We start from the raw sequence: 17,500 nt of genomic DNA on the forward strand, positions 1-17,500 counted from the left end.
GGTGTGAACACAAAGTTTGATTTTTGACTGAAAACTGTTAATTGTAGAAACATTTCTAATCGACTGAAGCCGTTGTAAAAAAAACAGAAGTGTGGATGTATGTCGGTGGTGCAACAAGCTGCTTCACTTTTTTAACCCCTCGACACCGGACCACAGGGCTGAATGGCAGGCTCTGGTTGGCTGGCTGATTAACAAGCTGGTGTCGGAGTCAGAGAGTGATCCGAGGGAGGCCTCGCTATCTGATCCAGCAGACGGAGGAACATGACGGAGAGGCCTGCCAGGCAGATAGAATACTGTCAGGGGTCGTGACCCTCATGTTCTGCTCTCTAAAGCTGACAGCTGATAATGAGGCTTCCCCGGCCCCCCGGCTACAGCCAGCGCCACGACCTGCTCAGAGCCTCGTCTCCATCCGGGACGTCAGAGTGAGGCTTCATGCCTTCATCAAGACGAAACAATAACCTCTCTTTTGGAATGACTTCCTCTTTACACTTTCTGGACAATCAGGAGAATTCACCTGGAGCGAGTGGGAGACCCCTCCTGTCTGACGGGGATTGTCTCCTGCTGTGAGGTGCATGTGTGAACGATCAGGTCAGGAGGATTTCAGGAGCAGTCCTCCTACATTTTCAGAAATTCATTTGTGAAAACAGCTGTTATTTTTTTTAATCAGAAGGCATTCCTGCTGCTAATCATGTCTGAAATGTAACCGATAATGAATTCATAACTTTTATTTTCCTGAAACTGCAGCAGTATTAGATTAAGATATAGTGAGGTTAGAAATACTTTCTTGAAGGTTGCCTCGGGCAGAAGTGCAGAGAAAACACACAGCTCTGTGTAACTTACAATAAACATGCATGACACGAGACAGGACAAAAACACATCAAACATAATAAACAGAAATAAAGACTGAATGAGTGTGGACTGGTTGAAGAGGGGTAGCGTTCAGCAGTGTGACAGTGAACTGTTTCTCTTACATCTTCTGATTTAAACTAAAGTTTTCTAAGTGGAGTAAATTAGTAAACCCTAACCCCCCTGCTGGATTAATCCGGATTAACACACTCTGCTATCAATGCGGGGGAGGGAGAGGAAAGTAGAAACACCATTAGTCACTTTCTGCTGGTCAGCAGCCGTGTTGGTGATGGGAGAGGGTTTTGAGAATTTGACCAGCCGTTCCCTTACATGCTCTCCCTCCTCTGAGGGTCCTGACCTCTCTGTGGCCTCTCTGGCTCATCAACCACTGCCCAGCCAGAGTGGCTCCAAGCGCTCATATCAGACCAGGATTAATGCATCTGGGGGAGGTGACCTTGTAAATCCTCATGCTTCCACCATTGGGCACCTTGGTCTGGCTGGCAGTCTGAGACCCTGCGTTGCCCCAAAAAGGTGGGAGATAAACCAAATAAATCAGACAGCCAATCCTAACCTCCTCACCCCTCTGACTGCCTTCCTCTAACCTCTGACTTCACGCGCTAATGTGGTCAATGTGGCTCCGCTTGCAGACGGGCAGCGTCAGGTAAAGCATCTCAGGAGGCAGACGTAACAAACTCCTGTTTACACAACAAAAGCTCTTTACAGTGTGTGGTGACCTTCACTGACCTTACACACTCACTGTGACCTCCCCAAAGTTCACCAGTAACATGTTGTTCCAGGAGGGAGGACGCTGGACTTTCACTCCTTTACTAAAAAGTGATTTCTCATCAGTTTCATTCACATGTTCTATCTATAAGTAATACTACGACCTGCTTGTGGTTATTGCTCACCTGGGACTGCTCGATTTCTGCTTTGTTCAGCTTCACTCCCAGAATTTCAGCCGCCACTCTCTGGAAACAAAGGAACACCTGAAGAAAGATGACGAGGTTAGAGGTTTAAATCCACCTGGGACTCCATGTTTCTACTTCAGCTAAGTGAGTTAGCAGGTACTAACCGAGTCCCCCGACTTGGCCGATACAAACTGACTGATGAGGCCGTTCTCTTGGCAGAAACGTTGGTGTTTGTCGTTCTTCACCGTCCTCATGTGCTCCAGGTCGACTGTGGACGAAACACAGCGTGATGTGAAAACAACGACCTCACAGAGGACAGACACATTGATACACTCACAGGATACACTGTCAAAAGATAAATGTTTACATTTCAGTTCAGATGGAAGCAGATCTGCCTAGTGCAGCGGTTCTCGACTGGTGGGTCGGGACCCAAAAGTGGGACGCAGAGTTGTTTTCAGTGAGTCGAGAACGAGCGACTGGAGAGAGTAATGGTGACAAAAAGTCAGAGAAGCGCTTTTTAAACACGTTTGTTTTGTCCGTTTCTTTGCTCTGTCCTATGTTTTAGTCTGAGGTCCAAACTGCATATTTTTCATAAATCTGACTGGTTGATTCACTTTCAGGAGTTGGTGGGGGGTCCAGAAGGAGACCAGGTGAGACCCCCTGGCTTAGTGTATTTGGGGCTCATGATTATTGAGCTGTAATATTTGAAAGGAGTCATTTCTAGGCGGGTGGAAGTGATCCGTTCCCAGCTGGTTTTAAAGCTCTTGATGCGACACATTCCTCCGTGTAAACCTAGTACAGGTGAACCCTGAAGCCATGCACCTCTATCTGACCTGCAACAGACGAAGCAGGAACAAAGTCTTCAGGCTACACTCACTGAGAGAGCAGAGACGGAGAAAACAGTTTGACTTATGAGCCGGTCTTTAAGGTGGGCACCCAGGACCAAGAACTGGGACTGTCACCTCCATGCTGATTTACTGACAGCTCACCATGACAAAGACTTTCTACCTTTTGTGATGTGCATTCGACTCCTGTGCACTGATACCGGGCGCTTTGCTTCTCGCCTTGCTCACTATGGGGTCATGCAGAGGTCGATGGAGAAGGTCACCCGGGGGTCTTGCTGCTGAAAGCAATAGCTTCGCTTTTTATTTCTGGCTTTGTGCGGAGAGGCCGCCACGCCCGGTATCTGGTGCATACACGTCTATGGTAGCTGGAGGAGGTCATCCTACTGTACGGTGTTGCATTTCTCTCGTCCCCCCGAGTTTTACTCTTTGTGTGAGATTTCATTGAAGCTGTCAAGGATTTTCCCCGTTCTCATGCCCCTTAGTGTGTGTGTGTGTGTGTGTGTGTGTGTGTATCCAGAAGCAGAGAAAGAGCGAGGGAGAAAGGTAAACGTTGTGTTATTAATATCTCAGTTAGTCACATAACTCAGAGATGTTAAAGGCCAAACCCACAGAAAGTAAATGAATTAGTAGAGGATAAATTTAAAGTCTAAAATGAAGATTCCCATCATCATCAGTGACATATAAACACAAACCTTTCTGTGCAAGGGCAGACACTTTTACAACCACTCATACCCAGGACGGGCTGTCATGTCTCTACCTGTGTGTAAACAAAGCTTTTTCATAGGCGTCAGCAGGTTATTCATTTCAGTCATTAACCGCGGAGGTACCCAGCATGCTTCTACATGTAAACACCGCTAATCCTTTGGATCCTGCACACTTGGGAAAGGTGATCAATCAATTGTTACGGTAAGATTAACCAACATTAACACAGCCGTGGATTTAAACACTCAGGAGCCGTGGAAGTCACATTACTGCAAGTCAAAGAGTCGAGTGAGTCGGATTTCTGAATCTTCTCTTCAGAAAGTATTTAAGCAGAAAGCACCGAAGGAAAACTAACGGCTTTACTAGCTTCTATATTTATTTTCTAATCTTCTGACAACTCAAAGTGCTTTTACACCGAAGGTCACACCTACACATTCACACGCTGATGGTAGAGGCTGCTGAGTAAAGAGTCCATCAGTATTAACTCATCCATTCACACACATTCACACACTGATGGTAGAGGCCGCTGAGTAAAGAGTCCATCAGTATTAACTCATCCATTCACACACATTCACACACTGATGGTAGAGGCCGCTGAGTAAAGAGTCCATCAGTATTAACTCATCCATTCATACACATTCACACACTGATGGTAGAGGCCGCTGTGTAAAGAGTCCATCAGTATTAACTCATCCATTCACACACATTCACACACTGATGGTAGAGGCTGCTGAGTAAAGAGTCCATCAGTATTAACTCATCCATTCACACACATTCACACACTGATGGTAGAGGCCGCTGAGTAAAGAGTCCATCAGTATTAACTCATCCATTCACACACATTCACACACTGATGGTAGAGGCCGCTGAGTAAAGAGTCCATCAGTATTAACTCATCCATTCATACACATTCACACGCTGATGGTAGAGGCCGCTGTGTAAAGAGTCCATCAGTATTAACTCATCCATTCACACACATTCACACGCTGATGGTAGAGGCCGCTGTGTAAAGAGTCCATCAGTATTAACTCATCCATTCACACACATTCACACACTGATGGTAGAGGCCGCTGAGTAAAGAGTCCATCAGTATTAACTCATCCATTCACACACATTCACACGCTGATGGTAGAGGCCGCTGTGTAAAGAGTCCATCAGTATTAACTCATCCATTCACACACATTCACACGCTGATGGTAGAGGCCGCTGTGTAAAGAGTCCATCAGTATTAACTCATCCATTCACACACATTCACACGCTGATGGTAGAGGCCGCTGAGTAAAGAGTCCATCAGTATTAACTCATCCATTCACACACATTCACACACTGATGGTAGAGGCCGCTGAGTAAAGAGTCCATCAGTATTAACTCATCCATTCATACACATTCACACGCTGATGGTAGAGGCCGCTGTGTAAAGAGTCCATCAGTATTAACTCATCCATTCACACACATTCACACGCTGATGGTAGAGGCCGCTGTGTAAAGAGTCCATCAGTATTAACTCATCCATTCACACACATTCACACACTGATGGTAGAGGCCGCTGAGTAAAGAGTCCATCAGTATTAACTCATCCATTCACACACATTCACACGCTGATGGTAGAGGCCGCTGTGTAAAGAGTCCATCAGTATTAACTCATCCATTCACACACATTCACACGCTGATGGTAGAGGCCGCTGTGTAAAGAGTCCATCAGTATTAACTCATCCATTCACACACATTCACACGCTGATGGTAGAGGCCGCTGAGTAAAGAGTCCATCAGTATTAACTCATCTATTCATACACATTCACACGCTGATGGTAGAGGCTGCTGTCTAAAGAGTCCATCAGTATTAACTCATCCATTCACACACATTCACACGCTGATGGTAGAGGCCACTGAGTAAAGAGTCCATCAGTATTAACTCATCCATTCACACACATTCACACACTGATGGTAGAGGCTGCTGTGTAAAGAGTCCATCAGTATTAACTCATCCATTCACACACATTCACACACTGATGGTAGAGGCCGCTGTGTAAAGAGTCCATCAGTATTAACTCATCTATTCACACACATTCACACGCTGATGGTAGAGGCTGCTGTGTAAAGAGTCCATCAGTATTAACTCATCCATTCACACACATTCACACGCTGATGGTAGAGGCCGCTGAGTAAAGAGTCCATCAGTATTAACTCATCCATTCACACACATTCACACACTGATGGTAGAGGCTGCTGTGTAAAGAGTCCATCAGTATTAACTCATCCATTCACACACATTCACACGCTGATGGTAGAGGCCGCTGAGTAAAGAGTCCATCAGTATTAACTCATCCATTCACACACATTCACACGCTGATGGTAGAGGCTGCTGTGTAAAGAGTCCATCAGTATTAACTCATCCATTCACACACATTCACACGCTGATGGTAGAGGCCGTTGTGTAAAGAGTCCATCAGTATTAACTCATCCATTCACACACTGATGGTAGAGGCTGCTGTGTAAAGAGTCCATCAGTATTAACTCATCCATTCACACACATTCACACGCTGATGGTAGAGGCCGTTGTGTAAAGAGTCCATCAGTATTAACTCATCCATTCACACACTGATGGTAGAGGCTGCTGTGTAAAGAGTCCATCAGTATTAACTCATCCATTCACACACATTCACACGCTGATGGTAGAGGCCGTTGTGTAAAGAGTCCATCAGTATTAACTCATCCATTCACACACATTCACACGCTGATGGTAGAGGCCGCTGAGTAAAGAGTCCATCAGTATTAACTCATCCATTCACACACATTCACACACTGATGGTAGAGGCTGCTGTGTAAAGAGTCCATCAGTATTAACTCATCCATTCACACACATTCACACGCTGATGGTAGAGGCCGTTGTGTAAAGAGTCCGAGTTTTCAGGTGGGAGTTCTGACTTCAAGGGGCGTATTTGAGTTGCAAATTTCGTATTATCGGAGATCAAGTCAACACATCATCAACTCACAACACTCAGACGCTCGTCACATAACAGCTCGCGGTTAAGAAAGACGTTTTGTTCAGATATTAATGCGCTGCTATCTCCACTTTGTAAAACAAGCTAACAAGCTCTGCTGTGGGAGAAGAGCGAGTGGCAGCGCCTCGTAGAAGCCCCTCCTTCCTCGTCCATCTACGAGAGCGACTGAGAGGAAAATAGAAGCAGTGCGTCGGGGTAAAAAGAGCGCGGCGCGTCATACTGTTTCTCCCTGACATCTCTCGGTGGCGTCAGGAAGGTGAAAAAGTCCAGAATATCTACTAAAAGGAGGTAATCAGGAGACGACTTCACAAGTTGTCAGAGTTACACGATCCTGAATGTTCTATGAAATGTTGTGCAGAAAGTTAAAGATTTCTCACCAGGTTCACAGAATAAGAATCGTTTTAGAGTGTAATCTGTGTAAAGCGAACACTAATCCCACAGAGTCTGACTCCATTTCTCTACTTATCAGGTCATAACAATCTCCCTCTGTTGATCTGGCTTCCCTCTGTTTCTGTCAACTGTACATCAGCTTAACAACCCCGAGGAAGTGACTGCAAACACCACGTAAACATGGAGATAGTGGAGGGGGGTCATCACTCGTGGAGAGCGATGGCCCCGCCGCGCTCTGGTCCCCGTCAGTGTTTATTTTAAAGGTCTGCCTGTCATTGTGGTCAATTACAAGATAACAGTACGAGATGAATATCTGCTGGTTAAATGTGCTTATTACCATCACTGTAATGAGAGTAAACACAGAATGATGTTCTCCACCAGGTGGCGCTGTTGGTGGATAGGCTAGGTGCTTCATGGAAGAAGCCTCTGACTGGCACACCGGATTATCCTGGAGAGGTTTTATATCTTTTAAAGAACTTTCATTTAGTGAAGAGGGAGCTGCCAACGGATTTCATCAGATACTCAAATCAGCATCTTTTAATGAAGTGACTGAAAGTGAAACCAAAGGTGTGTTCCATCAGGTTTTTTAGATATTTCAGTTTAACATCTTACCATGATTTAAGTTTTACACAACATTTGTGTTTGCATCTTGACCCTGCTGAAGCCCAAAAGCATTTTAACCACTGAATTGCCATCAATTTATCTGATAATTACAAGGCGCAACCTCCAGTGTTAGAAATTAAGCAAAAATCCTGCAGTTCCTGGAGTGTCCACTAGAGGCTGGCTGCAGAAGCACAGGAAGTCACATACACACCCATTCTAAAAAGCCTGTTTTTACAGCAGAGATTAACATGTTTACAGCCTGGTTCAAAAAAACAAATAGGTGTGATTAGCTCATGTCTCGATGGACACACACTGTACGGGGGTGAATGTTTTGATGACTCATCAGTTTTGATTTGATGAAGGATAAGAGTTATTCACAATAAGGCGTGTAGCTGACCTGATTGACAGGTGGGCGCGGTGTAACGGTTTGTCAGGAGGTTTAAAACCCGCCTCAGCTCCAGCTCTCAGCCTGTCGTTAGGTTGACTGAAAGTTAGACTGAGACAGCATTTCCAGATAAATAAGGTTTGTGAGCTACACATCTCGTAACGCTACTCGGCGTCCCAGACTGACATCATTAATGGTGACAGTGAGGAGAACAGATCTACTTTAAGTTACTGTTCCCTAGATGATCACAAGTCTGCATGTCATGACTTCCTCCTCAAGATTTAGAAAAACAGGAAACATAAAAAGAGTGACTAATTAGCAAACAAGCCTTGTTCTATTGTTTCTCTCGTTGTCATGGCAACAGGCCTAATGAGGACAACGTGAGCATTCAAAGATGGATTCTTCTGTAAGAGTTCACCCTCACATGGAGCCGAGGCAAAACAGTAAGCAAACCGCTCTACACGGGCTCACCAACCTGAAACCCTACACCGCACGGCGTGATCCTCAGTGGGCCTGTAAAAACCGTGCTGTGATAACAGAGACACCTACTTACTGCTCTGCTGAGCCGGCTGCCAGGGACCAATCAGAACAGTTTACCCAGCGAGTAACAGCCACAGAATAACTTGACATAACACAGTTAATAGCAGGCAGCCTGGTTTTAAACTAAACAGCAGTTTGGTGCAGTGGGGAGTGTGTGTGTGTGTGTGTGTGTGTGTGTGTGTGTGTGTGTGTGTGTGTGTGTGTGTGTGTGTGTGTGTGTGTGTGTGCGTGTGTGACTCCTCTGAGGGGTCATATCACATTAAGTGAACGTTACAGGGTTGAGCCTAATCAACCCCAGGGGAGAACCTATCACGTCCAACATTACCTCACACTGCGCCTTTAAGAGCCCGTTAAGAGGGTTAGCCTCAGTTTCCCTCGATGACGACCACGACCAGCATCAGACTATAACGGAGCGAGAGAAGTATCAAACGGCGTCCAGCTCCTAATGAAATGACTTACAACTGTCTGGGAAAATTCACTACTTCACTACATGCTACACCAAGTTTAAAAAGCATCACAGACTTTTTATGAACCTCCAACATCCATTGAGTGATTTTCTGCTGCTGACCTTTGACCTTAGAAATAAAATGCTAGAAGAAGAGAGGCTCGTCCCTCACCGTCCGTACAATAACAGAGGTATGTGGATAGTGGAGATAGTGGTGCATTAATAATGTCCACATCCATGATTCAAATGTTGACCTTTGACCTGTTCAAAAATAAAAACTTTATTCTTCTCACCGCGAGCCGTTTGACGACTGTGCGATCAACAACTCGTCAAAACAAAACACCACACTTCAGTTTCTCCACCTTCAAAATAAAAGCACTACACTTCAGTTTGTCCACCTTCAAAATAAAAGCACTACACTTCAGTTTCTCCACCTTCAAAATAAAAGCACTACACTTCAGTTTGTCCACCATCAAAATAAAAGCACTACACTTCAGTTTGTTCACCTTCAAAGTAAAAGCACTACAGTTCAGTGCTTCAATCTGTCCACCTTCAAAATAAAAGCACTACACTTCAGTTTGTCCACCATCAAAATAAAAGCACTACACTTCAGTTTGTTCACCTTCAAAATAAAAGCACTACACTTCAGTGCTTCAATCTGTCCACCTTCAAAATAAAAGCACCACACTTCAGTTTGTTTGCCATCAAAATAAAAGCACCACATGATGTTAAAATGTTTACATGGAAACTGAAAATCTTCAGAGCAGAACATGAAATATTTAAGAGATGCAGTGTGGATGGTGAGCGTACGATCATGCATGATGATGTGATATCTAACGCTCGTGTGCTGCTAGGCCTCGGTGTTAAACGCGGTCTTCTGGATGATTTCTTAGTTTGGTCAGTGAGTGAGTCGTCAGACAGAGTAATAAATCTTTGAAATGGTTTGTTTATGTGCTTTGACTGAACACATTAATCGTTAATTATACACCCGCAGGTGGAAAGAAGCCGGATAACTTTCCCTCAAAGTCTGAAATGAATATGGAGAGACGTTTTCTTTATGTGTGTGTGTGTGAAATGTTCAGGTAGGACACACAGAGGGAAACCTTTACGAGCTCGGTAAAAGTTAGAATGAATCAGTCGGCGTGACGTGTGATTGAATTAGACGTTGATTTAACTTTGAGAAGTGCCCAATAAAAGTAAATGACTGGAGGGACTTATGTGCAGCGTTTAAATGATCAGGCCCTGCAGGTTTACACGACTGAGAACACGCTCGTAAAGACGTTTTTAAATATGACATCTCTCCTGCCTGTATTCAAATATGGACTACCGTACATAACGAGACTTCTTCTCCAGTTAAAGTGAGCGGCTGATTCCCAGTTTGACTTCTTCTCCAGTTAAAGTGAGCGGCTGATTCCCAGTTTGACTTCTTCTCCAGTTAAAGTGAGCGGCTGATTCCCAGTTTGACTTCTTCTCCAGTTAAAGTGAGCGGCTGATTCCCAGTTTGACTTCTTCTCCAGTTAAAGTGAGCGGCTGATTCCCAGTTTGACTTCTTCTCCAGTTAAAGTGAGCGGCTGATTCCCAGTTTGACTTCTTCTCCAGTTAAAGTGAGCGGCTGATTCCCAGTTTGACTCTCCGCTCAGATACACGATCACACACACGTGAGGTAGAAGAAGTGGTGTTTTCTTTACGGCTGTATTCAGTCATTCACAAGTCATTTTATTAGCCTCCAACAGTGGAGGGATTATGAACATCTCAGTGTAATGTAGGAGCACCTGAAGTCTAAATGAAACGTAAAGAAAAACGCTTCACAGTCACTACGACTTCCACTTATTTTGATTTCCTGAGATTGAAACTTGTTGTGGAAAAATTCAGAAATGATCCGAACATTAAAGCTGGAAGTTAATGATCCTGAGTGAGTACAGACAGATGAAGTGCTGTTAGTGGGCCTGGTGTTGTGTAGGTGAGCGGGGCCCGTGCGGGGGGGGGGGGGGGGATCCTGACAGAGACAGAGCGCTCTTTGTGCTGCGGCGCCCCCTGCCCCGGTGGCCTGAAGCGGGCCGGGACCGTCAGGGGACTCGCTTTCCACTAGGTCAGAAGTGTTCTGTCGACAGCTCATTGATCACAGCTCATCTTGTCATTTGATCGTTCTTAGTGAAACACACACACACACACACACACACACACACACACACACACACACACACACACACACACATACACACACACACACTTTCACACTTTCAAACCTAATGAGAGTCTCCAGTAAAACAAAACGGTGTTCCTCCCCGCTCAGAGAGCGAGCGTCCAGCGGTAGCTGTGCAGGCAGCAAGCGAGCTGGAGAGCCAGGCTGTCACTGCTACAGTAAAACACGGGGCCAAAGGGCCTCGCAGGCCGGGTTAACGGGCTCCCAGGACTCGTGAAAAGTGAACAAAAGGCCCAGTTCTGAGCCGACCTCACAAGACGCTGCCCGGGTTTCACTGGCCATGTCCTCCCAGCTCTCTAAACTAAGTGCTCTTTTATGAGAGGTAATACGTGCCTCTGTGAGCCGGCAGTCTAACTCTGAGCTGTAAGAATGAAACAAAGCACAGGGGAGCCTCAGTGACTGTACACTTCACATACAAGTCCATTCAGAATGATAAAGTCTGTCCTGAGGAGGCCGTAACACTGCTGAACCCCAACGCAAAGACAGCCCTGAAATCTTATCATTCAAAAGAATAAAAACTTGAAATGTATGCCCGTTATTTACCCAGCGCTGTGTCAGCAAGACCGCGTCCAGGAATTCCTCCACATCAATGTTGTGGAGCAGCAGAGGAATAAAGTCTCCAGGCTGCGCTCAGCTCAGGTGGCTAAGCTTTGCTGTGCGACTCAAATGGCCCGTGACATACCACACAAGAAGCTATGTGAAGACTGATCATCTTCTGCATGTGCAACAATATTTGCTTTATGGATGGCTCCAATGGATGAGGACTTTCCATGAGTGGACAGGCATGAGAGTGGAGAGAGACGAGCGAGGAGAAGAGAGCGGGGTCGATGTTGTGCTTGTTGTTGAACTCACTGCTGAGTAGGAAAAACCTTTTAGCAACCCGAGTACGCTCAAACAAACCTCCTTCTAGATCTCTGCAGGACACACATCCCTCATCTGTGATTTTACACCGACTTATCAGCCGCAGCGTATCATCCCGCTGAACTCTTGTTGAAACCTGAGTCTTTCCAGACTTAAAGAAAGACAGCAGTCAGCGTGGTCACTGAGGAAACACTGGGTTTGTTGTAAACTGTAAACATTCCAGGTGTGTACCCGAGCGTACACCCCGCCTCACTGCGTCTATATTCTGTAGAATGTTTTACAGTGTCCAACCTGCTGACGTGTTCATCCCCTCTATCTGGGGGGGGGGGGGGGAGCGTACCGGGTAGGAGCACTGGGCTTTTGTCCCACCACATGTCTATTGTGGCTAACCTTTCCCTTGGGGGCAATTAGGAGCTTTTAGTTTGTTGTAAGAGGACCTAAGTACGAGTGGGTTGAGCCAGGAAAAACATTTCTGAGCTAAACCAAAACAGAAGCTCATTGAGCTCCTCTGCACTCCTTCAGAGCATCTCAGTGAAGAAATGAGAGCAGGCCTGCTGAACAGACAGGACCTGTGGCAGCTTTACAGGAGGGTGGGGGGGAGGTGAGGGGGGGCTAAAGAGGCCAAACAACTCAAGACCAACAATGTTGGTGGTAAGGACATGCTTGATGAGAATGGAGAGTTAGGGGCGATCCATGTTCCGCTTCACACGGCGAGATGGAAAACTGTGGAGAGAGAAGTGCGGTGAGTAACGGTATGCAGCGAGATCTGCCGTAACGTGCAGAAAGCAAACACACGCATGTTGTTTCACACAACAGAGACACAGAGCCAATGAAAAGACACGACTGTAAGTTAAAGCAGGAGTGAGACAGAGATCTGCATTAAGAGAAACGTGTTTGAGAGATGGAGCAACATAAAGAAACAGAGAGAGTACAAAGTGTCTCCATGAAGAGGAGAACGTCTTCATGAGGGGACCTTATCTCCTTCATGAGGGGACCTTATCTCCATGAAGAGGAGAACGTCTTCATGTGGGGACCTTATCTCCCCTAAGAGGAGAACGTCTTCATGCGGGGACCTTATCTCCTTCATGAGGGGACCTTATCTCCATGAAGAGGAGAACGTCTTCATGTGGGGACCTTATCTCCCCAAGAGGAGAACGTCTTCATGTGGGGACCTTATCTCCTTCATGAGGGGACCTTATCTCCATGAAGAGGAGAACGTCTTCATGTGGGGACCTTATCTCCCCAAGAGGAGAACGTCTTCATGCGGGGACCTTATCTCCATGAAGAGGAGAACGTCTTCATGCAGGGACCTTATCTCCATGAAGAGGAGAACGTCTTCATGCGGGGACCTTATCTCCATGAAGAGGAGAACGTCTTCATGCAGGGACCTTATCTCCATGAAGAGGAGAACGTCTTCATGAGGGGACCTTATCTCCCCTAAGAGGAGAACGTCTTCATGAGGGGACCTTATCTCCCCTAAGAGGAGAACGTCTTCATGCAGGGACCTTATCTCCATGAAGAGGAGAACATCTTCATGAGGGGACCTTATCTCCATGAAGAGGAGAACGTCTTCATGTGGGGACCTTATCTCCCCTAAGAGGAGAACGTCTTCATGAGGGGACCTTATCTCCATAAAGAGGAGAACGTCTTCATGCGGGGACCTTATCTCCCCTAAGAGGAGAACGTCTTCATGCGGGGACCTTATCTCCCCTAAGAGGAGAACGTCTTCATGCGGGGACCTTATCTCCATAAAGAGGAGAACGTCTTCATGCAGGGACCTTATCTCCATGAAGAGGAGAACGTCTTCATGAGGGGACCTTATCTCCCCTAAGAGGAGAACGTCTCCATGAGAGGACCTTATCTCCCCTAAGAGGAGAACGTCTCCATGCAGGGACCTTATCTCCATGAAGAGGAGAACGTCTCCATGAGGGGACCTTATCTCCATGAAGAGGAGAACGTCTTCATGCGGGGACCTTATCTCCCCTAAGAGGAGAACGTCTTCATGCGGGGACCTTATCTCCCCTCAGAGGAGAATGTCTTCATGAGGGGACCTTATCAACCCCAAGAGGAGAACGTCTTCATGCGGGGACCTTATCTCCCCAAGAGGAGAACGTCTTCATGAGGGGACCTTATCTCCATGAAGAGGAGAACGTCTTCATGAGGGGACCTTATCTCCCCTAAGAGGAAAACATCTTCATGAGGGGACCTTATCTCCCCAAGAGGAGAACGTCTTCATGAGGGGACCTTATCTCCATGAAGAGGAGAACGTCTTCATGCGGGGACCTTATCTCCATGAAGAGGAGAACGTCTTCATGCGGGGACCTTATCTCCCCTAAGAGGAGAACGTCTCCATGCAGGGACCTTATCTCCATGAAGAGGAGAACGTCTCCATGAGGGGACCTTATCTCCATGAAGAGGAGAACGTCTTCATGCGGGGACCTTATCTCCCCAAGAGGAGAACGTCTTCATGCGGGGACCTTATCAACCCCAAGAGGAGAACGTCTTCATGCGGGGACCTTATCTCCATGAAGAGGAGAACGTCTTCATGAGGGGACCTTATCAACCCCAAGAGGAGAACGTCTTCATGAGGGGACCTTATCTCCATGAAGAGGAGAACGTCTTCATGTGGGGACCTTATCTCCATGAAGAGGAGAACGTCTTCATGAGGGGACCTTATCTCCCCTAAGAGGAAAACATCTTCATGAGGGGACCTTATCTCCCCAAGAGGAGAACGTCTTCATGAGGGGACCTTATCTCCATGAAGAGGAGAACGTCTTCATGCGGGGACCTTATCTCCATGAAGAGGAGAACGTCTTCATGCGGGGACCTTATCTCCGCTAAGAGGAGAACGTCTTCATGAGGGGACCTTATCTCCATGAAGAGGAGAACTTCTCCATGCGGGGAACTTATCTCCCCTAAGAGGAGAACGTCTTCATGCGGGGACCTTATCTCCATGAAGAGGAGAACGTCTTCATGAGGGGACCTTATCTCCATGAAGAGGAGAACGTCTTCATGCGGGGACCTTATCTCCCCAAGAGGAGAACGTCTTCATGCGGGGACCTTATCTCCATGAAGAGGAGAACGTCTTCATGTGGGGACCTTATCTCCCCAAGAGGAGAACGTCTTCATGCGGGGACCTTATCAACCCCAAGAGGAGAACGTCTTCATGAGGGGACCTTATCTCCGCTAAGAGGAGAACGTCTTCATGCGGGGACCTTATCTCCATGAAGAGGAGAACGTCTTCATGCGGGGACCTTATCTCCATGAAGAGGAGAACGTCTTCATGCGGGGACCTTATCTCCCCTAAGAGGAGAACGTCTTCATGCGGGGACCTTATCTCCCCTAAGAGGAGAACGTCTTCATGAGGGGACCTTATCTCCATGAAGAGGAGAACGTCTTCATGAGGGGACCTTATCTCCATGAAGAGGAGAACTTCTCCATGCGGGGAACTTATCTCCCCTAAGAGGAGAACGTCTTCATGAGGGGACCTTATCTCCCCGAAGAGGAGAACGTCTTCATGCGGGGACCTTATCTCCCCTAAGAGGAGAACGTCTTCATGCGGGGACCTTATCTCCATGAAGAGGAGAACGTCTTCATGCGGGGACCTTATCTCCATGAAGAGGAGAACGTCTTCATGCGGGGACCTTATCTCCCCTAAGAGGAGAACGTCTTCATGAGGGGACCTTATCTCCCCAAGAGGAGAACGTCTTCATGAGGGGACCTTATCTCCCCAAGAGGAGAACGTCTTCATGAGGGGACCTTATCTCCCCTAAGAGGAGAACGTCTTCATGCGGAGACCTTATCTCCCCGAAGAGGAGAACGTCTTCATCCGGGGACCTTATCTCCCCGAAGAGGAGAACGTCTTCATGCGGGGACCTTATCTCCCCTAAGAGGAGAACGTCTTCATGCGGGGACCTTATCTCCATGAAGAGGAGAACGTCTTCATGCGGGGACCTTATCTCCCCTCAGAGGAGAACGTCTTCATGCGGGGACCTTATCTCCCCTAAGAGGAGAACGTCTTCATGCGGGGACCTTATCTCCCCTCAGAGGAGAACGTCTTCATGCGGGGACCTTATCTCCCCGAAGAGGAGAACGTCTTCATGCGGGGACCTTATCTCCCCTAAGAGGAGAACGTCTTCATGCGGGGACCTTATCTCCATGAAGAGGAGAACGTCTTCATGCGGGGACCTTATCTCCATGAAGAGGAGAACGTCTTCATCCGGGGACCTTATCTCCCCTAAGAGGAGAACGTCTTCATGCGGGGACCTTATCTCCCCTCAGAGGAGAACGTCTTCATGCGGGGACCTTATCTCCCCGAAGAGGAGAACGTCTTCATGCGGGGACCTTATCTCCCCTAAGAGGAGAACGTTTCCCATGGCAGCCTGAGTGGAGCAGAAAGCCATGAGTGATGAGGAGGGGTTAAGAGAACTGAACCCATTTAAGTCACCCAAATAAGGGCTGTAGGAGGCCGTGATGGATGCTCTGGAGGTCCTGAGGGAGAGAGCATTAGTGATGGGTGGGGATGGAGCAGGGGTCCTGTGATCCCCACTTCATGAAAACAATTTGGTTTGATAAACGACACGGGCTTAATGTCCAAAAGGAAATAGTTTTTTAGTGTTTAGAAGGGCAAAGAGAGAAAGGATAACACAAAGTAACAGTCAGAAGAGTCGGCTGTATTCTTCATGTTAGTGACTTCTCAGTCCTACAAGGAAAACATTTGTGAAACATTCATTAGGCAGAGAGCGCCTGAATTCATCATCTGAAGCCCAATCAAAACATCCAGCACTTATTAGTCGACTAAAAATGAAACACTTGAGTGGTGGGGGGAGGGGGGGGAGGGGGGGGGACGCTGTAACACTGGCCTGAGCTCTAATAAACAGTTAGAGTATGTTTAGACAGACCAAGAGCTTAGCATTCTTCCATTACCCGCGTGTTGCCACAAAGTCCACAAGTGTGTCGCTTCACCTACAGCCTGGGAGTGTGTGCGTGTGCACAAATAAAAGTGTGTGTCCTCATTAAACATTTCACTGGCTCTCTTAATTGTTACAAGTGGAGCCATTATTTCAAACAAGGCGCTGGGCAGCGTGCAGAGGGCACACTTAACCCCGGCCGGCCATGCTAAGCTGAAGAAAGGAGAGGCTGTTCCTGACACGGTGTAGGAGGGCAGTCAGGGTGGGGGGGGGGTCAGCATCACTAATGAACCCCTCTGCTCCATACGCTCAACTACTGTACAAATGAAAGCAGGAAGTATAAGCTTAATGTTCTCTGCAGCTTCAGTCATGTTAACAAACAGAGGCCTCCATGTTGGTCTATGTAAAAACAACATGTAGGATTTTATCATTCTGGAACAGAATAAAGTTTCAGCTGGAACAAAGTCAGTGTTCATCAGTGAGCTCCATGTTAGTGTTCACCTGAACTTACTCTGAAGTAGAAACACTTCAGTGAAAAACCTCTCCCTGAAGCTGGGTCCTCACAGAGACATAAATCTGCTCTGTTTTCTTTAGCTCCTTGTTATTCCTCCACTTCTATTTCGGTTGTCACAAACATGTTGTCTCAGTGAGTCGGACATCATGGGAACCATTAAGAAGAAATCATGAATCATAAAAACCCCTCCCTGAAGAGTCCTGTATGCTCATAGTGGACAGCTTTTTGTTCACAAGTGGAGAAGAATCAAATAAAGTAGTGTGCAGATTGAAAGCTGACTAGACTAAAAACATTTAATATTTTAATCCCAGAGCGATGTCTGTGATGTTTCTGTGAACTGAACCAT

At 46.8% G+C, this 17,500-nt stretch overlaps 1 protein-coding gene across 1 annotated transcript in view; it reads right to left on the minus strand.

The window, feature by feature from the left end:
• Positions 1–17,500, minus strand: part of rab28 (RAB28, member RAS oncogene family) — a 46,302-nt gene that overhangs the window by 766 nt on the left and 28,036 nt on the right. The window contains exons 5-6 of the mRNA XM_061033161.1: positions 1,919–2,022; positions 1,755–1,832 (exon numbers count right to left, since the gene is read on the minus strand). Coding sequence (XP_060889144.1) covers positions 1,755–1,832; positions 1,919–2,022 — 182 coding nt within the window. The remainder of the gene's footprint in view (positions 1–1,754; positions 1,833–1,918; positions 2,023–17,500) is intronic.

This window comes from Labrus mixtus, unplaced genomic scaffold, assembly GCF_963584025.1.
Source record: "Labrus mixtus unplaced genomic scaffold, fLabMix1.1 SCAFFOLD_161, whole genome shotgun sequence".
Taxonomy (NCBI): domain Eukaryota; kingdom Metazoa; phylum Chordata; class Actinopteri; order Labriformes; family Labridae; genus Labrus; species Labrus mixtus.